Below are 25,347 nucleotides of genomic sequence, written 5' to 3' on the forward strand. Positions count from 1 at the left end.
GAGTGCAGAAGGTCTGACTGGACGTTGTTACTGGGAGGTGGAGTGGAGTGGGAGGTTTATGTGTCAGTTGCATACAAAGATATCAGTCGTACAGGAAAAAGTTATGAATGTGTGTTTGGAAAAAATAATAAATCCTGGGCATTAATGTGTTCATCCACTGGATATACATTTTACCACAACAATAGCAGTGATTCTATTTCAGCTCCTCAATCCTCCAGAGTTGGAGTTTATTTAAATCACAGAGCAGGAACTTTGTCTTTCTACAGCGTTTCTGACTCCATGACTCTCATACACAAAGTCCAGACCACATTCACTCAGCCTCTGTATGCTGGATTCGGGTTTTCATCAAATAATGAAGGCAAAATCAGGTTGTTGGATAAAAATTAAGAGCAGTCACTGATCTGTCAGGCTTAATGATGAAATATGTCTGCACTGTTGAATTTAAAAAGAAAATCACTGGAAAATACACTGTATGTAAAATCTAATAATCACTTTGTTAAAAAAAAACTGGAAAAATTTGAAACAATAGAAAAAAATGCATTTTTCTACAAAACTTAACTGCAAACTGAACATTTTTATATTAAATAAAAAACATTCCACGCAAAAATTCTGAAACTGATAAAATGATATTAAACAACCAAACTGAACACAAGTTTGTGAGCTTCAAGAAGACGACCTCCAAAATTTCTTAACTTTCATGATGTCTATAAAATATTACTTTGCTGATTAATGTTGATTCTAAAATGATCTGGAAATTGTTTTGCTTATATATGTAGATATATATGAAAAATGTTACTGTTTTTTTGTTTGTTTTGTTTTCTGTATATAAATGTTGTTACATATAAAATGTTAAGAATTAACTAATTTCTATCTCTCTTATAGTTTAGTTTTATCAACTAATAACAGCGGGGAAAACAATCAAAAGTTTGTTTTTGTTAAATAAGATGTAGATTTAGTTTAACTGATTTTATGATCAAATTATGTTTAATCATTTATTAAGATGACAAAAAAGTGGATTAGTCTATGCTACATATTAAAAAGTGATATTATCTTCCTTTATCTGTTTTAGGTGTTGAAATATGCATGGATGTGTGTTGATAAACTTAATTATGAAGGACATTTTATGGGTTAAAACTTTTTATAATATGATGAATATGAGGGGAAACCCCAAAAGTTAATTATGATATTTTTATGAGCAAAAAATAAATAATAAAAGAAGACAAAACGTCTCCTTGACTCTTTGTCCTTGACTATATCATTGACATCCATCAATGATACATCTGTCATGTTTTAAATATTTTGTTATTTGCACAGAGATCTTTTCACGGTCAGTTACCAGAAAAAAAAAATGTACATGATCTTATTAAGTTTTACCTTCCCGTCAGTATCGCCTACAAAGACATTGCAGCATTGCTTGTTTCACCTCACCATTGTGTATTTACTGAAGTATCTCTGAACGTCACCGAAAACGAGTTTTAAAGTCAGGTGAGTTTTTTTATTTTGGCCCTGGGGATATACTAGTTCTGAACAACTGGTTAGCTACGCAAGAACATTTTTGTGGTATGCACGCCAAACCAGTACTACTTGTTTATTTGTACTTCTCTGTCCTTTTAGGCGCTCTGTAGATAGACAAGAAATAAGTTTGTGAACGTTTTTTTCTGAATTTTTTGGTTCCTATCCTGAAACAGCAAAGTTATAAGTGAACAGAATCAAGTCGTACCATCAGACTGNTTTTGGCCCTGGGGATATACTAGTTCTGAACAACTGGTTAGCTACACAAGAACATTTTTGTGGTATGCACGACAAACCAGTACTACTTGTTTATTTGTACTTCTCTGTCCTTTTAGGCGCTCTGTAGATAGACATGAAAAAAGTTTGTGAAAGTTTTTTTCAGAATTTTTTGGTTCCTATCCTCAAACATCAAAGTTATAAGTGAACAGAATCAAGTCGTACCATCAGACTGTGTTACTTTCTGATTTATTACACAACTTTTGAACATTCCACAACAATCATGCAGGAAGAAAAGGGGAAATATACAAAGCTTTACAGGCCTTGTTGATGCACTTATGAAGTACCTTGGCCTCGTTTCTTCAGAAAAACTCAAATGTGAGGAGACGCCGCGAGTGATGGGAGACAAAAAAACATGTCAGAGAACAATAACAGAGATCAATATTTAGAACTGTGCTCCATGTGTTCACACATTCAAATGCATCCATGTTTATTTTGGTTCAGTTTTAGGATTATCCCAGGACTTTTTCACATGAAGGATGCAAACTTCAACCAAACTTCCTCTTATTTAGCTTTGTATTCAGCAAAGTCAATGACACCAGAACAAACAATGACATTTACAATGTTAGAAGACTGTCAGCAATCCATAGTATTGGATCATTTTGAACACATCCATTCACAAAGCACGTCCAAAGTCTGTTCTTTGGAGTCCTGTTGAAATTCTCTCTCAAATTGCTCACACAGCTGATAAAACCACCTCTAAATCTCATTTAAACTAAAACTTCCACCTCAATCATTTGTGTTTTTAGCTTCTGTGTGATTCTTTTCACATTTTGAGCCATGATATTTACCACAAATCCACGTTTAGTCGCCTACATCACAGCACAAATGCTGCTGATTCCACCAGGTTGAAAACATCAAACACAAAAGCAACAACAAGCTGAATCCTAAAAGGAAGCTGCATGGACTCTATGTAGAAGTGCAGGACTCTGAAGACATCCTGAGTTTGAAAACTTTCTACTGAAGTTTGAAAGTTTTCTGACTGAAACAGAAAAACTCAACGTAGATTTGTTTAAAGGTTTTTTTATGAACAACAACTGTATCTCTTTTTACAGCGACCACCAGGTGAACATCATTAATTAATCAAATAATTCACTATTTTAGCAGCTTTTACAAACAGCATCTGTGCTGGCAGACTTTTAAGTTGTGGAAAATGATAGGAAATAAGATGTTTATCTAAGTTATCTTCTGATTTTTTTTTACCTTAAAGATCACAGTTTGTACTTGACAAAGCTTCATGAGTTCATGACTTCACGTGTTGCCAAACAGACTAAAAACCTTTCATGCTAACATTAAATCAGAGTTTCAGTCAAACTGAAGTCAGACGACTTCTACTACGACTTGTATCAAATGTCTGCTGTGAATTGGGGGCACAAAGCTAACAGTCGTCCTGTAACATCTCCAGTATTGATTACAAACCAGCAACTTGGTCATCATTCCGACTCCAAAGAGTTTGTACAAAAGTCAGGATGAGGAACGAGCAGGCAGCCGCAACTAGAAAGCATCTTTAAATATCAAACTTAGCTACATACAAACTGGTATCAAAAGCTAAATAAAGTGAATACAAAAACAATGAAAGTGATCTAGTGTATATCAGTGGACTGAAACTGTCAAGAAGCTGCCTTTTAAATCAACTGAGCATTGGATACAACCACTTCAAGGTGAGATCAAACAATCTTTTTGTAATTTTTTACACACTTTTCTTTAGCCAGTTGAAAATGTCCTAAAAACAAATGTTTACAAACTCAAATGTTCATAGCCTGATCCCATTCTTTGGTTACGGAGGGTCACAAAGAAACCTACAAAGGAGACATTTTCAATCCATCCGTTTACAGGATGGAACTCATTTAAAGAGACAAAAATGACTTCAATGTGGGTTTAAAAAAACAGCATTGATAAAAAGTGATAGTATCAAAGTTCCCATGTAGCCTACAACACATACAACATATTATTGCACCAAATTCAATCATTTGAAAACTGTGTCAGAGCAAAACTCAAAACGTTTTCCTCTAATTTCTGAAATGCTAAATAAATGGAAGAAAATAATGAATGTTTAGTACAAGATTGCTCAAAAATAACGCTTGTAATATGATCCATCAAACCATGTTTGATTAAGAGTGATTCATGTGATGTTTAAATGTGTTAATTCTAATTCAAGTAAAGCAAATTAATCTTAAAAACAGTTTTTGCCAGAAACATTTTTTTGCTTGAGCTCAACAGGATTTTTGTGAAATGTAAATCTTGGAGGAAACTTTATTTAAAAAATGTACATTCTAATAGTTTAGTTTAATTTTAACAGATTTGATTTTAAAACATCTTGTTAAAGAAATAACATAAAGAGAGAGAGGTGAGATTTACCACCAACTGCTAATCTTTCCAATTTTAAAAACTGAAAAATTATTTTTGGCCAAAAAAATTACCTTTACATAAACAGTGCCCTCTAGCTGTAGACTGAGGAACAGTTCTGTAGTGAAGGAATAATTAGTGAATAAAAGTTGATGGTTTCAGTAGAGCTAAGTTGAGTGAAAACCATTGTTTTGAGATGAAAATACATCTCAGATTAGAGTTTTTAATAACCAATGAAGACGTGTAAATGTCTGCTAAAAAATGAAAAAAAATATCACTTTCATTTTTACCTCGAACTTTCTAAACACTTTTTCTGGTTCAACGGTTACAAACAAACTGAATAAATGTAAAGGAATCAAGTGCTTTAAACCCATGTATACTCGTCTACCATACATGGGTTTAAAGTTAAAAAATTCTTTACAGCGTTTAAATATATCTCATTTGTTTTTATGTGTTTTAGAGAGTGTTATTATTTATTTATAATTATTTATTTATATTTGTTATTTGTACAGCTCCTTGAGGTGTTTTTACAGGAAATGAGCTTTGTTACTTCACTTTGTCAAGTTTATCAGTCATGCCATTAAACTTCATCCATCCTCTCCTTCTGGGCTTGAGTAATCAGCATTTACAAGCTCAGTTCTATAGATTCTGGCACAAAGGCAAAATCTGTTCATTTGACAGCAGCGTGTTACCTGTAACACTAGAAGGCACAGTTCTTGCACTATTTACAGCTTAGTTTGTAGAGATAATAAAAGTTTAAATATACCACGACATCAGTCATGTTCTAAGCTTTAATTGGAGACATGTTTTGTGAAAATCGGTTTCAAAAATGAGGGAGCTAGCCTGATTTTTGTATAGCTATGCATGCATGAAGCAGCTGCATTCTGTTGATGTGACTCGCCGCATAGCAATGGTGCCCACGCGCACGTCTCTGTCTATAGCAGCGAATAGACAAGGGCCAGTCCAGTAATATATAGAAATACGTTAGATCCTGCTTTTGCAAAGCCCGACAGCAGGACTACAGGTGTTCTAACGATCTGTCCTACCTCGTGAGATTTTCCTACCCTTATCATCAGATAATCCTAACTACTGTAAATAAACTGATATACAGTTTTGATGTTTGGTCGTAAACACAGCAGGGTAGGAGAGAAATATGGGTGGAGTAGGGCAGAACTATGGAGAAGCAGCGCGGCCTCACGGGGGTCCGACGAACAAATTTACAGCAAGGGTGCACATCATGATCACAAGATTGAGGGGTAGCATAGATTTATGGGCAGTTCGCTAAAACTGAAAAAGATGACGTATTTCAGATTTGCGCATGTGCAAAAAGTGTAGGTAGGACAGAATCACTGGGAGGAAGGATTTATAGAACATCGGCGCAGCTTCTCGTTTTAGTCATAAAATGTATTCCTATGAGTTATTTTATTAAAAAAAAACAAAAGAGTACAAATGCTTTTTTGGACTCCAAGCTGCACTGACTAACATTCTAAATTCATTCTCTTCTGTAGCACATTTCACACATAAACAGTATAAAAGTATTAAATGGTTTGAAGTTCACAATAACAGCATTTCTGTTACTGGGTGTGACTGGAGATCTACCTGTGACCTCTGCTTCCTGTTCATAGTCCAATATGTTGTTCCTGTTCCCTTTCCTGTTACTGATCTGTTAATGATTCATGTAAAACTGAATTCATGCAGAACAGTGAAGGAGGAACAAGTCTTTATCTAGAAACAGAAAGAGAGATTAAACATTCCCTGAAGGACACAGAAATGGCGCAGCAAACTTTTCTGGATAAAGAGAAGCTGATCTGTTCGATCTGTTTGGATCTGCAGAAGGATCCGGTCACTATTCCTTGTGGACACAGTTACTGTCTGGAATGTATTGAGAACTTCTGGGGAGAGGAACAAAAAGCTCTCAGCTGTCCTCAGTGCAGACAAAGCTTCACTTCAAGGCCTGTCCTGGTAAGAAACACTATTTTAGCAGAGTTGGTGGAGGACGCAAGAAAAGCAGAGCTTCAACCGTCTTCATCTGAGCGTTCTCCAACTGGACCAGAACATGTCGACTGTGATTTCTGTGAAGGAAAGAAGCTGAAAGCTGCCATGTCTTGTCTGACCTGTTTGGCTTCTTACTGTGAGCAGCACCTCCAGCCCCATTTTAGGGTTGCTGGGTTAAAGAAGCACAAGCTGGTCAAAGCCACTCTAAAGCTTCAGGAGAACATCTGTCCTCGTCATGATGAAGTGATCAAGATCTTCTGCCGCACTGATCAGAAGTGTATTTGTATTCTCTGCTCCATGGATGAACACAAAGGTCATGACATGGTGTCTGCTGCAGCAGAAAGGGCTGAAAGACAGACAAAGCTGGGACTGGATCGACAAAAAGTCCAACAGAGAATCCTCAAGTTAGAAGAAGATTTAGAAGAGCTTCAGCAGACGGTGGAGACCATCAATCTGTCTGCTGAGAAAAGCATCAAAGAAAGTCAGAACGTCTTCAAAGGTTTGATCCGTCTCTTGGAGCAAAAATGCTCAGAAGTGGAGCAGAAGGTCAAATCCTATCAGATGGAGGAAGTGAGGAAAGTGGAAGAACTCCAGGAGAAGATGCAGCAGGAGATCACCAAACTGAGGAAAACAGAGGCTGAGCTGGACCAGCTCTCATCTACAGAAGATCATCTCCATTTTCTCAACAACTACTCCTCCCTGTCAGATCTGAGTGTCTGTACAGACTTAGCCAGCTTTCAACAAGCTCAGCACTGCTTTGATGATGCTCTCAAAGCTGTGTCTGAGGCCACAGAGAAGCTGGAGGAGACTCTCAGAGACCAGACCACAAAGATTTCACACACACTGGATGTTATTCTGTTTGAAGACTTCAGATCCAGAGAGGACTTCATGAAGTACTATCATCAGATCACACTGGATCCAAACACAGCAAACACATTTCTATCTCTGAGTATACAGAACAGAACAGCAACACAGACAAAAGTAAGGCAGAAATATTCAAATCATCCAGACAGGTTTGTTCAATGGTCTCAGGTTCTGAGTGCAGAAGGTCTGACTGGACGTTGTTACTGGGAGGTGGAGTGGAGAGGGGGGGTTTATGTGTCAGTTGCATACAAAGATATCAGTCGTACAGGAACCTATGATGAATGTGTGTTTGGACGTAATGATAAATCCTGGGCATTGAAGTGTTTACCCACTGGATATGAATATTATCACAACAAGATCAGTGTTTCTATTTCAGCTCCTCAATCCTCCAGAGTTGGAGTTTATTTAAATCACAGAGCAGGAACTTTGTCTTTCTACAGCGTTTCTGACTCCATGACTCTCATACACAAAGTCCAGACCACATTCACTCAGCCTCTGTATGCTGGATTCTGCATTTTAAATGGAGGAAAGATCAGGTTGTTGGATTGAAGTAAAAATCAGTCACTGATCTGTGAGTCTCAATGATGAAATATATCTGCAGAGTAGAAAACCAAAACTCAGGAAAATACTGTTTATGTAACATCTAATAATGTGTTAAAAATAGTTTTTGTTTATTAATCAAAATAACACACCAAACACAGGATTCATTGTGTAATTAAAATGTGAAACAATATAAAAATGTGGTTTTGTAAAAAACTTAATTTTAATCAAAACAAACACAAAAAAAAATAAAAAAAAATCTATCAAATAAGAATAAAACATTTCTTAACAACACACCTGAACACGAGTACATGAGCTTCAAGAAGACGTCCTCAAAGCTTCATGAAATCTTCAACTAAACATAGTTTTCTGATTATCTTTGTTTCAAAATCAATTTTAAAGTTGTTGGTTTTGCTGCTTAACTGCAATGTAGTAAAGTTTATTTTTTTGCTGTAAATAACACATATTGAATATAAAATGTTTTTATTTATGAATATTGTAATCTCCATCTCTCTTGTGTTTTAGTTTTTCCAGCTAATAACAGTGAGTCAAAAATCAAAAGTGAGTAACTGTTGGATCAGGGATGAGATGCAGATGAATATTTACTGATTTTATGATCAAATTATGTTTAGTCTTTTGTTTCACATTAAAAAATATATACATTTGTATTAAAGGTTAAGTCTGCATGGATGTCTGTTTATAAACCTCATTTTAAGAAGACTTTTTTGGTGGGTTAAAAATTCCTATATTAAAATAAATATCAAGGAAAAACAGATTGTTGATTATGATATGATTGTTTTCTAGGAAACTAAAAACTATAAAAGAAAATGAAAAGTCTCTTTGACTCTTTATCATTCAGACTATATTATTGATTTCCAGAAACATTATATTTGTCATGATTTTAATCTTTTGTTTCCACACTGCAACATTTAATGTGCAATAGTTGAGTCTGAAGGTAAAATAAAACTCAATAAGCTCACATAATGTCTGAATCAGGAAACTGACTCTGAAAACGTCTCATCAGAGCAAATGACCTGTTAGTTACTCATGTACACAGAAACCAGTAATACTGATACTTTAGGGGCTCCATAGGTAGAAAGAAAGAAAGAGTTTAAATATTTGTTTTTTATCTTTGATCTCATCCTCAAGCTTCAAAGTTATAAGTGAAGAGAATCAAGTCGTACCATCAGACTGTGTTACTTTCTGATTTATTACACAACTTTTGAACATTCCACAACAATCATGCAGGAAGAAAAGGGGAAATATACAAAGCTTTACAGGCCTTGTTGATGCACTTATGAAGTACCTTGGCCTCGTTTCTTCAGAAAAACTCAAATGTGAGGAGACGCCGCGAGTGATGGGAGACAAAAAAACATGTCAGAGAACAATAACAGAGATCAATATTTAGAACTGTGCTCCATGTGTTCACACATTCAAATGCATCCATGTTTATTTTGGTTCAGTTTTAGGATTATCCCAGGACTTTTTCACATGAAGGATGCAAACTTCAACCAAACTTCCTCTTATTTAGCTTTGTATTCAGCAAAGTCAATGACACCAGAACAAACAATGACATTTACAATGTTAGAAGACTGTCAGCAATCCATAGTATTGGATCATTTTGAACACATCCATTCACAAAGCACGTCCAAAGTCTGTTCTTTGGAGTCCTGTTGAAATTCTCTCTCAAATTGTTCACACAGCTGATAAAACCACCTCTAAATCTCATTTAAACTAAAACTTCCACCTTAATCATTTGGTTTTTTACCCTTTGTGTGACTCTTTTCCCATTTTGAGCCATGATATTTACCACAAATCCACGTTTAGTCGCCTACATCACAGCACAAATGCTGCTGATTCCACCAGGTTGAAAACATCAAACACAAAAGCAACAACAAACTGAATCCTAAAAGGAAGCTGCATGGAGAAGAGCAGAACCCGGAAAGGGTTGGAGCCCAGGTTGACTCTATGGAGCCCTCTGGTGTCTGCATGGAGAAGTGCAGGACTCTGAAGACATCCTGAGTTTGAAAACTTTCTACTGAAGTTTGAAAGTTTTCTGACTGAAACGCAAAAACTCAACGTAGATTTGTTTAAAGGTTTCTTTATGAGCAACAACTGTATCTCTTTTTACAGCGACCACCAGTTGAACTTCATTAATTAATAAAATAATTCACTATTTTAGCAGCTTTTACAAACAGCATCTGTGCTGGCAGACTTTCAGTTCTTTTTTTGGTGGGACCCCCTTCATCACAGTAAATTCCACTGCTAGTTTAGAAACTCAAAAGAAGCTTCATCACATATCTCTGAGATTCTTTTATTTAAATAAATGCTGTATTTGAGCATCACAATATAATAGAACTTCTTTGTGCTGTTCATCATGTGTTTAGAATGTAAAATGTTCTTAATTCTGAAAATTGTAATCTCTCTTGTGTTTTAATTTAATCAGCTAATAAGAGTGGGTCAAAAATCAAAGCTGTTTATTTGTTAGATGTAGAAAAACATTTTCTGATTTTATGATTAACTTTTATTTAATTCAGCTGATAATTTCTTTCTTCTTTCTTTATTTGTTTCCTTTCGTGAAGCAGCAGGAACATCAAAAACACAAAATCAAATACAGAATACAACACAGTCCTACAACTTCAAGAATGAAAGGGAGCAGATGGAAGAACAATGTTCTTATTTTGTGTCTGCTCCTGCTAAATCAAAATACTCGTATATATAAACAAATATACTTAGTTCAGATGGCCCCGCCGTTGGCCATTCACAAGCAAAACAATAAAATCAAACAAACAAAAACAAAAAAATAAAATAAAAAATTAACTCAGAAGATGAAATCAACTACTTTTGACATAACTTTCCAATTTCATTCTCCTAAACATATTCCTAAACTGGAGAATATTTGTGGAACAAAGTCATTTTTTTGTAAGTTCCAAAGTTTAACACAGTAAGTTAAATAAGGCAGAATAAGTGAACAATATAACATTCTCAGTGTCCTACAAGATGAAAGAAACTTTACATTATTCAAAACAAATATTGTTTTTGACACTTTAGCTTTAACATTTGATATATGAGGTTTCCATGTCAGATTTTCATCAACTACTACCCCAAGGAATCTATACTCGGGTACCTTTTCTATTTGTACACCATCGATATGCAGAGTGACATCATTCTGTTTTCTTTTCACAAAAACCATAAACTTTGTTTTTGCCAAATTCAACGACAACTTATTTTTATAAAACCAATTCCTCAATTTTATCATTTCTTTTTCAACTTGTTCTGTTACATTTTTTAAATCTTTTCCAGAACAATATAAGGTCGTATCATCGGTGAATAATATAAGATTTAGAACGTTAGAAACTTTACAGATGTCATTTATATATAAAATAAAAAGAATTGGACCCAAAATTGATCCTTGTGGAACACCATATTCAATATTCATGCGTTTTGAAGTATGGCCTGAAACTGTACATATTGTTGTCTTTTGTTCAAATAACTAGTCAGCCAGTTAAGGGCCACACCTCTTATACTAAAAGAATATAACTTTGAAATTAAAATGGAATGGTCAATAGTGTCAAACGCCTTCTTTAAATCAATAAATACTCCTATTGTCATTTTTTTTTCATCAATTGCTGTTGATATGTCTTCAGTTATTTTCATCATTGCCAAGGCTGTAGAACGATTTGAGCGAAAACCATATTGATTGTCATTTAATAATTTATTTTTTTCAACAAAACTATTTAATCTTTTAACAAACAGTTTTTCTAAGATTTTAGAAAACTGTGAAAGTAATGAGATTGGCCTGTAGTTATTGAAACAATGTTTGTCACCTGACTTGTAAAATGGAATAACTTTAGCAGTTTTCATACCATCAGGACAGATACCTGTTTTAAATGAGAGATTAAAAACATAACATAAAGGTCTGATTAAACAATCTTTTCATTTAGCCCATTCAGTAGTTCTTCTAGGTTGTCTTTAAACATTTCTATATTTGAACCTATAAACACACATAATAATAATATTTCTATTCTTTTCTAGTTCTATTTCCACTGCAACGCTCTCCAGTAAATCGTCGATTACTGAAGTCAATCTTTTCACAGGTTTACATTTTAAGAAACTATCCACATATAAAGCCACACCCCCTCCAATTCTATTCACTCTGTTGCTGACATACAAATCATAACCATCAATATTTAGCTCAGTAGCTTTTCCTTGGTTTATCCATGTCTCTGATAGAGCAATTATCTTAAATTTACTCTTAAATGAGTTCAAACAATCATTGATTTTACTAAAGTTCTTAAATAAGCTTCTGCAGTTGAAATGAATCAATGAAAAAGTTTTGTCTAACACCATGCTATCATTAATTTGTTGATCTGTGTAATATTTGCAAGAATCTTTTATACAATTAAATACATGAATCTCTGGATCCAAATCACTTTCCAAACCAAACTGACTGTGTAAAGCTCTTCTGCTGGTGCGTCCTCACCTTGCTGGTCTGCTGTTGATCCTGCAGCTCTGGCATAACTTTGATGTCTGGTTTCCAGACCAGTGATCACCAAGTCGTCTGCTCTAGAGTATTGTTCCAAATCATCCAGTCTTTGCTCCAGGAACTCAATCCTTTGGTCTTTCTGTTTGAGTAAAGCTTTCATCTCCTGGAACTCCTCCATGAGGCCTGTGAGGATCTTCTGATGCTTCACCACCTCACTGAGCTCTTGAGACATCAAATTTAGAGAATTTTTCATCTCTGACATTTCTTCAGACAGTTTTTTGTTACTAGTTGACATCTTGATTCAGATGGATCTTTAATTTGATCAAAAAAGGAAAAAGTTGTAGACCAAAAAAAAAAATAGGTCCGGCACTTCCTTGTTAGAAGACACAAAGAGTGTTTGGGTCTTTGTCTTCTTCACAAAGCAATCAAAAATTTCAAATGAAAAATGCTAGATTGTACTGCACAGGACACAATAAAGTGATCTTAGTTAGATAACAACATATTGTGGGTTTTTTGCTGGATTGAGAAGTTGGCCTGTGTGTAGAGAGGAGCTACGGCGGCCATCTTTTTTACTGATGATGCACTCAGTAAACTAATTAAAAGTTAATTATAAGAGTTCATATCTTCTCGTCTTTCTTCAAAAATGTCAGAATCAAACAAAGTCTGAGATCTTGATCACACAAACATTTTTTAAATCAATCCAGACGTTTAAATCTGTACGACTTTGTTGATTTTACAGTGTTACATATAGAAAACATTACCGTGCAAAATCCAAAAACAGTTCAAGATCAAATGAATAAAGTTTCTGAGTGTCAGTGTGCTGCACTAAACTGTGGAACAGGTTCAGCAGTGAGCTCAAACAATGTTCAAATGTCTAGAAATTCAAGAAAATGTATCAAGAAACTTTGATTTCACAGGATGGAGTTCAGAGGACTTAATGATGTAAAACACTTTCTGATTATCACAAAAAATATTCATGTTTGTGATTCACAAAAATGATTTCTGAAATACTGTAATTTTTTTCTGATGATCAATAACAATTTTGCTTTATTTATGGGAGAATGAATAATATTTATTGCAAAGCTGTAATAATATCTATAATAATCAATAAAAATCTATTTAATTTCATGATATACAATCATGACTTCTGCAATATTTTAATAATTTTACTGATATAATCAATAAGAATGTCATCTTTGTTTCTTTATAAATAATCTGCACTGTGACTGAAAAAGTATCAATATTTTGTAATAGATTTTAATAACCAGATTACCGTAACTAAGTAAAAGTCAAGTTAATCATAGTGGGGTGGTAATTACAGAAGCTGAAAACAGATTGACACGCTTTTTTAGAATCATTTCCTCATGAGAAGATCCATCTTCTCACGAGGTAAAATAAAATAAAAGTGAAGAACTTTTTGACTTTATAGGTATTATAGGTATTATATACATTTTCCCTTTTTCTTCTCCCATTAAGGCAAATAGTCAAACTCTACGTGACAATTATTACATTCAATAGACTCCATGTGTCGTGTGTGTGCTGTATGTGTTCTTACAAAAACGTCTATTACTGATTTAGAGTAATTATGATGTCAATAAGAAAGCATCATTTTCTTTTTTTTAAATCAATTTATAAGTTTTTATCTCAAATATATTATATATATATGTATCTTCCCTTTTTGATTGCTTGAAGTCAGTCAGTTAGTAAAAACCTTTATCTTTCTAGGTGTTGAAATATTCATGACTGTTGATAAACTTAATGACAAGATAATTTTATTGCAATTCTTTTCTGTGTAATAAAAATATGAATATGAGGTGTAATTTCCTCTTGACTCTTAATCATTAAGACTTTATCTTTCATGATGAAAGGAGTTGGACGCCGTCTGTTGAAGTTCATGGTTTGAGAGATGGAGGAGTCCAGAACAAATGTGAATGGTTTGGTCCAGAAGATGAAGGTTATCCAGGATTATAAATCAGGCCAGGAGTAAAGGCCTGTAAGATTTAAGACCAGAGTAAGTCTTTAACTAATGTGGGCTCAATGCCGGTTAGGTGACAGACTGGTGGGTAAAAGCTGGTAAAACTAGAGTCAAATAGTCAGTGTTAGTGTAGTAAAAATGTTAAATCTACCATTAAAAATCCAAAATTGGTCTTAATGTGCAGGGAAAAAAATCTCATGACAAAGAAAACTAGACGACACATACAAATATCATCTATTTTACTCATACATGAGTAAACTTCTTCGTTATACACTTACATATAACAAAGACAGCAAAAGGTGTCTTTATTAGATTCAGTCATAATTTTAAAAAAGTCATGTATTACCATAAACAGGTTGAAAGTTAATAGTAATGTTTCTACTGATCGTAAGATAATCTCAAAAGACGTTTCAGATTTTTATCAGAGCTTATATTCATCTACTCAAACTGGTTCTGGCATAGATTCTTTGTTTTAATAACATCTCCACAAATGTTAAAAAGTTAGCAAAGAATTTAAAGAAACTTGTGATAAAAGAATATCTTTACCTGACACGACCATCTGTAACAATGAGAAGGAGACATTTGGATCAATGGGTTTAATATCAGACACAAACAGGACAAGTGCTGAAGATGAGGCTCAGGTGAAAGTAAATACTCAGGGGATGGCTCCCTCTGGTGGTCAGAGGAGGAGACAGAGGCTTTCATATCGACAATCATTTTAAAAGATCAAAATCAATTTAGCACTGCAGTGAATTGTATTGAAGTATACAGTGATGTGTCAGGGTTAGAAATGAATGTTAATAAATCAGTGTTATTTCCTCTGAAAAACTCCCAAATAGTGAAAAAGTGATATTTCAGTGTTGTAGTGTTTAAAAATAAGGAGGAACGTAATTAGTAAAACTGTGATCCTATTATTAAAAAAAACTTAATCTAAGTTCAAATTCACGATTAATTAGAAATGATCTCATTTCCACAAACTAGCCCTTTTATCTTAGAAATTGATTTATAAATTTAACCTCAGCCCACACAGATATTTTAATAGAAATAATATATTTTCAACCATGAGTGACTTAAATTGGGAAAAGGCTAACATTAATGTTCATTAATGATGAATAAAATAAGTTTCATTTAAAATTGTACATTAAAAGCATCCAGTTAAGGATTCACTAAGAAGAGTTTTGTGTTTTTGCTAGTCTAGTAGGGAAACCATTTTTAATATGTATTTTAACGTTTTCTGTAAGGAATTTTGCTCAAATTTGGATAAATTCCTGATCACAATATTACATATAAATTAATAAATAATTAAAATAGTTTAAATTGTGTTATACTTGGTATTACATGGTTTATCAAAAAATGTTGTTTTTGTTGTTCAACGGTTTATTATTTTTGAGAAATTCCACATTCAGAAATATAAATAGTCCAATTCACAAACTTGTTTTACTGTTTTTATCTGGACTTTAATTTATATTACAAAACAATCAAACAATAATAAATAGCATACATGCATATAAAAGAACTTCAAATATTCAATGTAAAAACTTATAATAACTTATACCTCTGAACTGTAATGCTGTTTATTGATGTGTAAGTTTGAACAGTACAAACAGTGTTTTCTCTTACTATTGTATTGTAAACATTTTTAATAAAGTTTTTGAAAAAAAAAGCAAAGCAGAGAGAGGGAGGAGCTTTTATCTAGAAACAGAAAGTAAACATTTCCTGTAAGAAGAGAGAATGGCGCAGCAAGTTTATCTCAAAGAGAAGCTGATCTGTTCGATCTGTTTGGATCTGCAGAAGGATCCGGTCACTATTCCTTGTGGACACAGTTACTGTCTGGAATGTATTCAGAACTTCTGGGGAGAGGAACAAAAAGCTCTCAGCTGTCCTCAGTGCAGACAAAGCTTCACTTCAAGGCCTGTCCTGGTAAGAAACACTATTTTAGCAGAGTTGGTGGAGGACGCAAGAAAAGCAGAGCTTCAACCGTCTTCATCTGAGCGTTCTCCAACTGGACCAGAACATGTCGACTGTGATTTCTGTGAAGGAAAGAAGCTGAAAGCTGCCATGTCTTGTCTGACCTGTTTGGCTTCTTACTGTGAGCAGCACCTCCAGCCCCATTTTAGGGTTGCTGTGTTAAAGAAGCACAAGCTGGTCAAAGCCACTCTAAAGCTTCAGGAGAACATCTGTCCTCGTCATGATAAAGTGATTGAGATCTTCTGCCGCACTGATCAGAAGTGTATTTGTATTCTCTGCTCCATGGATGAACACAAAGGTCATGACATGGTGTCTGCTGCAGCAGAAAGGGCTGAAAGACAGACAAAGCTGGGACTGGATCGACAAAAAGTCCAAGAGAGAATCCTCAAGTTAGAAGAAGATTTAGAAGAGCTTCAGCAGACGGTGGAGACCATCAATCTGTCTGCTGAGAAAAGCATCAAAGAAAGTCAGAACGTCTTCAAAGGTTTGATCCGTCTCTTGGAGCAAAAATGCTCAGAAGTGGAGCAGAAGGTCAAATCCTATCAGATGGAGGAAGTGGGGAAAGTGGAAGAACTCCAGGAGAAGATGCAGCAGGAGATCACCAAACTGAGGAAAACAGAGGCTGAGCTGGACCAGCTCTCATCTACAGAAGATCATCTCCATTTTCTCAACAACTACTCCTCCCTGTCAGATCTGAGTGTCTGTACAGACTTAGCCAGCTTTCAACAAGCTCAGCACTGCTTTGATGATGCTCTCAAAGCTGTGTCTGAGGCCACAGAGAAGCTGGAGGAGACTCTCAGAGATCAGACCACAAAGATTTCACACACACTGGATGTTATTCTGTTTGAAGACTTCAGATCCAGAGAGGACTTCATGAAGTACTATCATCAGATCACACTGGATCCAAACACAGCAAACACACATCTATCTCTGAGTGAACAGAACAGAACAGCAACAAGCACCAGTGTAGAGCAGAAATATTCAAATCATCCAGACAGGTTTGTTCAATGGTATCAGGTTCTGAGTGCAGAAGGTCTGACTGGACGTAGTTACTGGGAGGTGGAGTGGAGCGGGGGGGGTTTTATGGCAGTTGCATACAAAGATATCAGTCGTACAGGAACCGTTGATGAATGTTTGTTTGGATTTAATGATAAATCCTGGGCATTGAGGTGTTTACCCACTGGATATACATTTTACCACAACAAGATCAGTGTTTCTATTTCAGATCCTCAATCCTCCAGAGTTGGAGTTTATTTAAATCACAGAGCAGGAACTTTGTCTTTCTACAGCGTTTCTGACTCCATGACTCTCATACACAAAGTCCAGACCACATTCACTCAGCCTCTGTATGCTGGATTACATGTTTGGCCTGGAGGAATGATCAGGTTGTTGGATTGAAGTAAAAATCAGTCACTGATCTGTGAGTCTCGATGATGAAATATATCAGCAGTGTAGAAAACCAAAAATCAGGAAAATACTGTTTATGTAACATCTAATAATGTGTTAAAACTGTTTTTTGTTTATAAATCAAAATAACACACCAAACACAGGATTCATTGTGTAATTAAAATGCAAAACAATATAAAAATGTGGTTTTGTAATAAATCAAGACAAAAACAAAACATAAAAAAATTCTATCAAAAATCAAATAAGAATAAAACATTTCTTAACAACACACCTGAACACGAGTACATGAGCTTCAAGAAGACGTCCTCAAAGCTTCATGAAATCTTCAACTAAACATAGTTTTCTGATTATCTTTGTTTCAAAAACAATTTTAAAGTTGTTAGTTTTGCTGCTTAGTTGTAATGTCATAAAGTATTTTTTTGCTGTAAATAACATGTATTGAATATAAAATGTTTTGATTTATGAATATTGTAATCTCCATCTCTCTTGTGTTTTAGTTTTTCCAGTTAATAACAGTGAGTCAAAAATCAAAAGTGAGTAACTGTTAGATCAGGGATGAGATGCAGATGAATATTTACTGATTTTATGATCAAATTATGTTTAATCTTTTGTCTCACATTAAAAATATATACATTTGTATTAAAAGTTAAGCATTAATCTGTTTAAGGTGTTAAAATCTGCATGGATGTCTGTTTATAAAACTCATTTTAAGAAGACTTTTTTGGTGGGTTCAAAATTCTTATATTAAAATAAATATCAAGGGAAAAACAGATTGTTGATTATGATATGATTGTTTTCTAGGAAACTAAAAACTATAAAAGAAAATGCAAAGTCTCTTTGACTCTTCATCATTCAGACTATATTATTGATTTCCAGTAACATTATATTTGTCATGATTTTAATCTTTTGTTTCCACACTGCAACATTTAATGTGCAATAGTTGAGTCTGAAGGTAAAATAAAACTCAATAAGCTCACATAATGTCTGAATCAGGAAACTGACTCTGAAAACGTCTCATCAGAGCAAATGACCTGTTAGTTTCTCATGTACACAGAAACCAGTAATACTGATACTTTAGGGGCTCCATAGATAGACAGAAAGAAAGAGTTTAAATATTTGTTTTTTTATCTTTGATCTCATCCTCAAACATCAAAGTTATAAGTGAACAGAATCAAGTCGTACCATCAGACTGTGTTACTTTCTGATTTATTACACAACTTTTGAACATTCCACAACAATCATGCAGGAAGAAAAGGGGAAATATACAAAGCTTTACAGGCCTTGTTGATGCACTTATGAAGTACCTTGGCCTCGTTTCTTCAGAAAAACTCAAATATGAGGAGACGCCGCGAGTGATGGGAGACAAAAAAACATGTCAGAGAACAATAACAGAGATCAATATTTAGAACTGTGCTCCATGTGTTCACACATTCAAATGCATCCATGTTTATTTTGGTTCAGTTTTAGGATTATCCCAGGACTTTTTCACATGAAGGATGCAAACTTCAACCAAACTTCCTCTTATTTAGCTTTGTATTCAGCAAAGTCAATGACACCAGAACAAACAATGACATTTACAATGTTAGAAGACTGTCAGCAATCCATAGTATTGGATCATTTTGAACACATCCATTCACAAAGCACGTCCAAAGTCTGTTCTTTGGAGTCCTGTTGAAATTCTCTCTCAAATTGTTCACACAGCTGATAAAACCACCTCTAAATCTCATTTAAACTAAAACTTCCACCTTAATCATTTGTGTTTTTACCCTTTGTGTGATTCTTTTCACATTTTGAGCCATGATATTTACCACAAATCCACGTTTAGTCGCCTACATCACAGCACAAATGCTGCTGATTCCACCAGGTTGAAAACATCAAACACAAAAGCAACAACAAACTGAATCCTAAAAGGAAGCTGCATGGACTCTATGGAGAAGTGCAGGACTCTGAAGACATCCTGAGTTTGAAAACTTTCTACTGAAGTTTGAAAGTTTTCTGACTGAAACAGAAAAACTCAGCGTAGATTTGTTTAAAGGTTTTCTTTATGAACAACAACTGTATCTCTTTTTACAGCGACCACCAGGTGAACTTCATCAATTAATCAAATAATTCACTATTTTAGCAGCTTTTACAAACAGCATCTGTGCTGGCAGACTTTTAAGTTGTGGAAAATGATAGGAAATAAGATGTTTATCTAAGTTATCTTCGGATTTTTTTTTACTTTAAAGATCACAGTTTGTACTTGACAAAGCTTCATGAGGTCACACGTGTTGCCAAACAGACTAAAAACCTTTCATGCTAACATTAAATCAGAGTTTCAGTCAAACTGAAGTCAGACGACTTCTACTACGACTTGTATCAAATGTCTGCTGTGAATTGGGGACACAAAGCTAACAGTCGTCCTGTAACATCTCCAGTATTGATTACAAACCAGCAACTTGGTCATCATTCCGACTCCAAAGAGTTTGTACAAAAGTCAGGATGAGGAACGAGCAGGCAGCCGCAACTAGAAAGCATCTTTAAATATCAAACTTAGCTACATACAAACTGGTATCAAAAGCTAAATAAAGTGAATATAAAAACAATGAAAGTGATCAAGTTTATATCAGTGGACTGAAACTGTCAAGAAGCTGCCTTTTAAATCAACTGAGCATTGGATACAACCACTTCAAGGTGAGATCAAACAATCTTTTTGTCATTTTTTACACACTTTTCTTTTGCCAGTTGAAAAATGTCCTGAAAACAAATGTTTACAAACTCAAATGTTCATAGCCTGATCCCATTCTTTGGTAAAGGAGGGTCACAGAGAAACCTACAAAGGAGACATTTTCAATCCATCCGTTTACAGCAGGGGTCCCCGACCTTCTTCTTGTGAGGGCCACATAACGTTTTTCTTCTCTGATGGGGGGCCGGGGTCGGTTTCTAGGTGAACAGATAAAGTGTAGCAATCACAGGATGAGTCTAAACGTAACAACTGTGTTTTTCCAGAAAGCGAGAGATCTGAGAAAATGAATCTAAAACAGTCCAAAAAGTAAACCACTAAATAGGGAATCCCGTCCCGTCACGGTTCTTTTGAGACGTTGCAGAGCTGCAGCTCGTCATACAGAATTCTTCTTAGGAGTCTGTATCTCCCAAGATTCTCTTTAGGTCATTGTGTTGATTTATTTAACTTATCAATAACTCTATAAGCATATGCACACAAAGAATAACAAATATAAAACAAATGTTTTTATACTTATAAGTGTAAAAAATGTTAAAGATTTTTTTTCCTCACAGATAAAATGTATAACATAAATGGTAAAAACAAAAAAAACAGCTATTTACTATTTCACTTTTAAAGCAAATCAACACAAAACACCACAACCACAACCCAAAATACTAATTAAAATGTGAAAAATGAAAAAAAAAGGTTTGTAATTATGGTAAAGATTGGCATTTAGTGAGAACCAAACATCAGATCTTTGTGAATCTTATTTGTTTCTGTCAGTGATGATTTGCTTTGTTCTGGAGAAAGTTTCTCTCAGGTTTCTGAACCGGTTGGTTGTGGAGTCGATTCTGTTTAAAGTTCTTTTCTTACAGATTCTAAATTCAGTCTTCCTATTATCAATATCAGTGAATCGGTTCGAGATTTTTATTGTTTTTTTAGAGTCAGTCATTTTTTATTTTTTGTGTTGATGTTGTTTGTGATTGTTGCACCTGCCGCGCTCTCTCCCTCATGTGCTCAAAGGGTTAGGATCTTCGCACACATGTGCATCCTTGTGTGGGCGCCAGCTCAGAGCACGGCTCTGCGTCTTTATGATCCCTACGTAAAATACGTATTGCTCTGACATGCGCGACTTAAAGAGAAAACAAAAGAGGATTGTGGACACTGCTTGATGAATAAAATGAGCAGCTGGGGAAACAAACATAAAGGGAAACTCTCGTTTCTTGGGGGAGTTGTGTTGTAAAAATAACTGCTGATGGTGAAACCCGGGGATTAAAATGACAGCGAATTAAGATTACAGATGTTAAACTCCTCACTACACACTTTCTCCACTTTTCTCAAACAGACATGAGTTCGGTAAAGTTAGAAATGATTCATAAACTTCTCATCGATATTGTCATTGTTCGGTCTAAATTAAATATACATTTACTTCAAGATAGAAAAAGTAAATTGTGACATTGTGAAATAGAGCATCAAATTATTTAAAAGAAAAAGTAAATAAAAAAGGAGATGCAGAGAAGAGTGAATCAGATGTTTAAGATGAAGATCCAAAAGTCAGGATGAAGATGTACAGACCAAATCTTCTGAAGGAGAGGATGAAGAAGAGATGCAAGTTGCATGAAAAAGATCATTAAGACACCAGGACCATCAAGCACAGATGAATTTTCTATGTTGCTAGATTCTCCTTCAATCTGGAAAAAGAACAGTATAATCAGTTTAAAGTCCTCCTCCAATGAAAATTCTGTTTTTAGAGTTTTTTTAACATGTCTGTGTGTCATTTTTCTTCTAAAAGACAACAAATGTGATAAGAAATCATTTCGATTTTACATTTCTGAGTCTTTCTCCTTTTAAATCAAACTGTCACTGCAGACAGACTTAATGATCTTCTTTCCATCAACATCTCTGCTGCACATGCACTAAACCCTCATCTGTTCCTAGTGGGTCTAGTTCAGGTTCTGGAGAAGAGAAGATGGTATCTTCACATTGACTGCAGTCAAATGAGCCGCCGTTCACATTTCTGTGGTCAAATAAGCATCACTGGATTTTTGGTGTGAGTTTCATCCAATACTTACAGTAGCAGGACTGAGAACGCTGGAAAATCTCCACCAGACTCCACGGAGCTTCTTGATGTGACCACGGAAATGTGAACGGCGGCTCATTTGACTGCAGCTGTAAAGGATCGATGAAAATTTTCTTAGTTTGGTTAATGACAGATTTTTATATATATATATTTTAAAACAAAAACAAATCTCAACAGTACAGATTTATTTAAATGTTTAAAGCACATAATAACTGTGCTAAAACTGAGGCGTCAAATGATCGTATTAGTCATGATTAATTAATGCTTATGTCTACTTTGTGCTGTTGTATCCTGCATGTTTTCACTTTTGTCTGTTATTGTTAAATCTCAATGTGTTCAATGTTTACTTGTTTTTCTCTTTTACCTGCCTTAGAACAACAGATTTCATTTAGCACTTGTTCTAATTCTGGCATATTTATGTTTTTGTTATGCTAAAACATTGATGAATATACACTGTCCTGATTTAAATCAATAAATAAATTACAGACAAATTAGGGTGCTTTTAAAAAAAGCTATTCTCGTTTTTAATTTAAAATCTAAATTTTAAACAATTTTGATGTTCATTATAAATTAATGGACAAAGCTGAAGTCTGATTGCGTCTGTCCATTCATTTCTGATAATAGACACCTTGAAGGGTATTATCCCGCCCATACCACGGTCACATAAGAAATAAATATTGAATCAATTACTTGGATTTTAATTAGGTTTTTAGGTTACATTTTAGATTAAATTAACAATAGATTAATTAATTACAGGTCATAATTAATGAATCCTTCAAAAATGTTATTGCATGACTGAACTGATTTTGAGCTACGTGTTGGGCTTTGACTGGTGACACACCTGTGATCTCTGCTTCCTGTTCACTGTCCAATCAACTCACCTTTTCCCTTCCCCCTCACTATTCTGTTGGCTATAAATGTGTAAAACTGAAGCATTCATGTTATTCACTGTAAAGGCGTGGAGGAAGGAGCTTTTCTTGCTAAACAAAAAGCAAAACTTTAATATTTCCTGTAAGAAGAGAGAATGGCGGAGAACAATTTTGAGGATACAAAGGTAAGAAATACTATTTTAGCAGAGTTGGTGGAGGACGCAAGAAAAGCAGAGCTTCAACCGTCTTCATCTGAGCGTTCTCCAACTGGACCAGAACATGTCGACTGTGATTTCTGTGAAGGAAAGAAGCTGAAAGCTGCCATGTCTTGTCTGACCTGTTTGGCTTCTTACTGTGAGCTGCACCTCCAGAACTATTTTAGTGTTGCTGGGTTACAGAAACACAAGCTGATCAAAGCCACTCAGAAAGCAGCAGAAAGTGCTTGTGGTGGAAAAGTGTTGAATTCGATGGAAGAACAGACACACTTTAGGATTAACACAAGTGTTTAATAACAAATCAGAATAATAGAAGCGGTGTAGAGAAGCTCATTCGTAGAGGGTTCTGACGATATGATAAGATACAAGAGTTTTTATAGGGCTGCTCAAACCATCTTCAAAGCAATGCTACACGTCATATGTCATACCCATATTAGTCAACATTAGCTCAGAGGCCTCTGCTTCCTGCATTTATTTCTGTTTTAAGAATCTGAGAATACATTCAGAGTCATGTGTTGATGAGCACAATAGGTTCATTCAAAGGTTACAGAGTTTCATTGAAAGGTTACATATAAGATTAAAATGGAATTACATTTTAATCAAAAATATTCTCTTACAGGCTGAAAGACAGACAATGGTGGAGACCATCAAACGGTCTGCTGTGATAATCATCAACGAAAGTCAGAACGTCTTCAACAATTTGCACCGTCTCTTGGAGCAAAAATGCTCAGAAGTGGAGCAGAAGGTCAAATCAATGGAGAAAGAGAGGAAAGAGGAAGAGATGGAGGAGCAGATCAAAAAACTGGACCAGCTCTCAATGGAGGACCAGCCCTCATCTTCAGAAGATCTGAGTGTCTTCAAAGACTCAGCCAGCTTTCAACAAGCTCAGCACTGCCTTGATGATGCTCTCAAAGTTGTGTCTGAGGCCACAGAGAAGCTGGAGACTGTTAGAGACCAGATCACAAAGATTTCACGCACACTGGATAATGCTCTGTTATTAAGATCCAGAGAGGACTTCATGAAGTACTATCGTCATATCACACTGGATAAAAACACAGCAAACGAATATCTATCTCTGAGTGATGAGAACAGAACAGTTACATGGACACAAGCAGATAAGAATAATGACTATCATCCAGACAGGTTTCTTAAAGTGTCTCAGGTTCTGAGTGCAGAAGGTCTGACTGGACGTTGTTACTGGGAGGTGGAGTGGAGCGGGGATGTTTATGTGGCAGTTGCATACAAAGGTATCAGTCGTAAAGGAACCCAAAAGGAATCTGGGTTTGGTCATAATGATAAATCCTGGGCATTGAGGTGTTCATCCATTGGATATGAATTTTTTGATATTAACAATAAGGATGGTAAACCAATTGAAAATATGTTTCCAGATCCTCAATCCTCCAGAGTTGGAGTTTATTTAAATCACACAGCAGGAACTTTGTCTTTTTACAGAGTTTCTGACTCCATGACTCTCATACACAAAGTCCAGACCACATTCACTCAGCCTCTGTATGCTGGATTCAGGCTTCCATCAAATAAAAAAGGCAAAATCAGGTTGTTGGATAAAAATTAAGAGCAGTCACTGATCTGTCAGGCTTAATGATAAAATATGTCTGCACTGTCGAATTTAAAAAGAAAATCGCTGGAAAATACACTGTATATAAAATCTAATAATCACTTTGTTAACTAAAATACTTGTAGTTTTTCAATCAAAATAATAATAAAAACTTGAAAAATTTGAAACAATAGAGAAAAAAAGCATTTTTCTACAAAACTTAACTGCAAACTGAACATTTTTATATTGAATAAAAAACATTCCATGCAAAAATTCTGAAACTGATAAAATGATATCAAACAACCAAACTGAACACAAGTTTGTGAGCTTCAAGAAGACGACCTCCAAAATGTATTAACTTTCATGATGTCTGAAAATATTAGTTTGCTGATTAACGTTGATTCTAAAATGATCTGGAAATTGTTTTGCTTATATATATATTGTATATATAGATATATATGTGTGTATACATATGTGTGTGTGTAAAATGTTACTGGCTTTTTTGTTTGTTTTGTTTTCTGTATATAAATGTTGTTACATATAAAATGTTAAGAA

The 25,347-nt window shown here is 34.9% G+C and overlaps 3 protein-coding genes across 3 annotated transcripts; all 3 read left to right on the forward strand.

Annotated features, from left to right (window-relative positions):
* Positions 1 to 5,804: 5,804 nt before the first annotated feature.
* Positions 5,805 to 7,654, forward strand: LOC112141040 (E3 ubiquitin/ISG15 ligase TRIM25-like). The gene has a single exon (XM_024264082.2). The coding sequence runs from the start codon at positions 5,827 to 5,829 to the stop codon at positions 7,540 to 7,542; it is 1,716 nt and encodes a 571-aa protein (XP_024119850.1). The 5' UTR covers positions 5,805 to 5,826; the 3' UTR covers positions 7,543 to 7,654.
* An 8,028-nt stretch (positions 7,655 to 15,682) lies between these two features.
* Positions 15,683 to 18,461, forward strand: LOC112141039 (E3 ubiquitin/ISG15 ligase TRIM25). Its single transcript, XM_024264080.2, has one exon. The coding sequence runs from the start codon at positions 15,726 to 15,728 to the stop codon at positions 17,358 to 17,360; it is 1,635 nt and encodes a 544-aa protein (XP_024119848.1). The 5' UTR covers positions 15,683 to 15,725; the 3' UTR covers positions 17,361 to 18,461.
* Positions 18,462 to 23,074: 4,613 nt separating this feature from the next.
* On the forward strand, positions 23,075 to 25,341 carry LOC112141041 (stonustoxin subunit alpha). Its single transcript, XM_024264083.2, has 2 exons — positions 23,075 to 23,207; positions 23,857 to 25,341. Exons 1-2 carry the CDS (start codon positions 23,178 to 23,180, stop codon positions 24,808 to 24,810), a joined length of 984 nt encoding a protein of 327 aa, XP_024119851.1. The 5' UTR covers positions 23,075 to 23,177; the 3' UTR covers positions 24,811 to 25,341.
* The last annotated feature ends 6 nt before the right edge of the window (positions 25,342 to 25,347 follow it).

The sequence above is a fragment of the Oryzias melastigma genome, unplaced genomic scaffold (assembly GCF_002922805.2).
Source record: "Oryzias melastigma strain HK-1 unplaced genomic scaffold, ASM292280v2 sc01541, whole genome shotgun sequence".
NCBI classification, from domain to species: domain Eukaryota; kingdom Metazoa; phylum Chordata; class Actinopteri; order Beloniformes; family Adrianichthyidae; genus Oryzias; species Oryzias melastigma.

Bases quoted from the DNA above. Each gene is read 5' to 3' on its own strand.
- LOC112141040 (XM_024264082.2), top strand. From the start codon at position 5,827: ATGCAGAACAGTGAAGGAGGAACAAGTCTTTATCTAGAAACAGAAAGA.
- LOC112141039 (XM_024264080.2), top strand. From the start codon at position 15,726: ATGGCGCAGCAAGTTTATCTCAAAGAGAAGCTGATCTGTTCGATCTGT.
- LOC112141041 (XM_024264083.2), top strand. From the start codon at position 23,178: ATGGCGGAGAACAATTTTGAGGATACAAAG. The intron at 23,208-23,856 runs GTAAGAAATACT...ATTCTCTTACAG, and splicing joins ACAATTTTGAGGATACAAAG to GCTGAAAGACAGACAATGGT.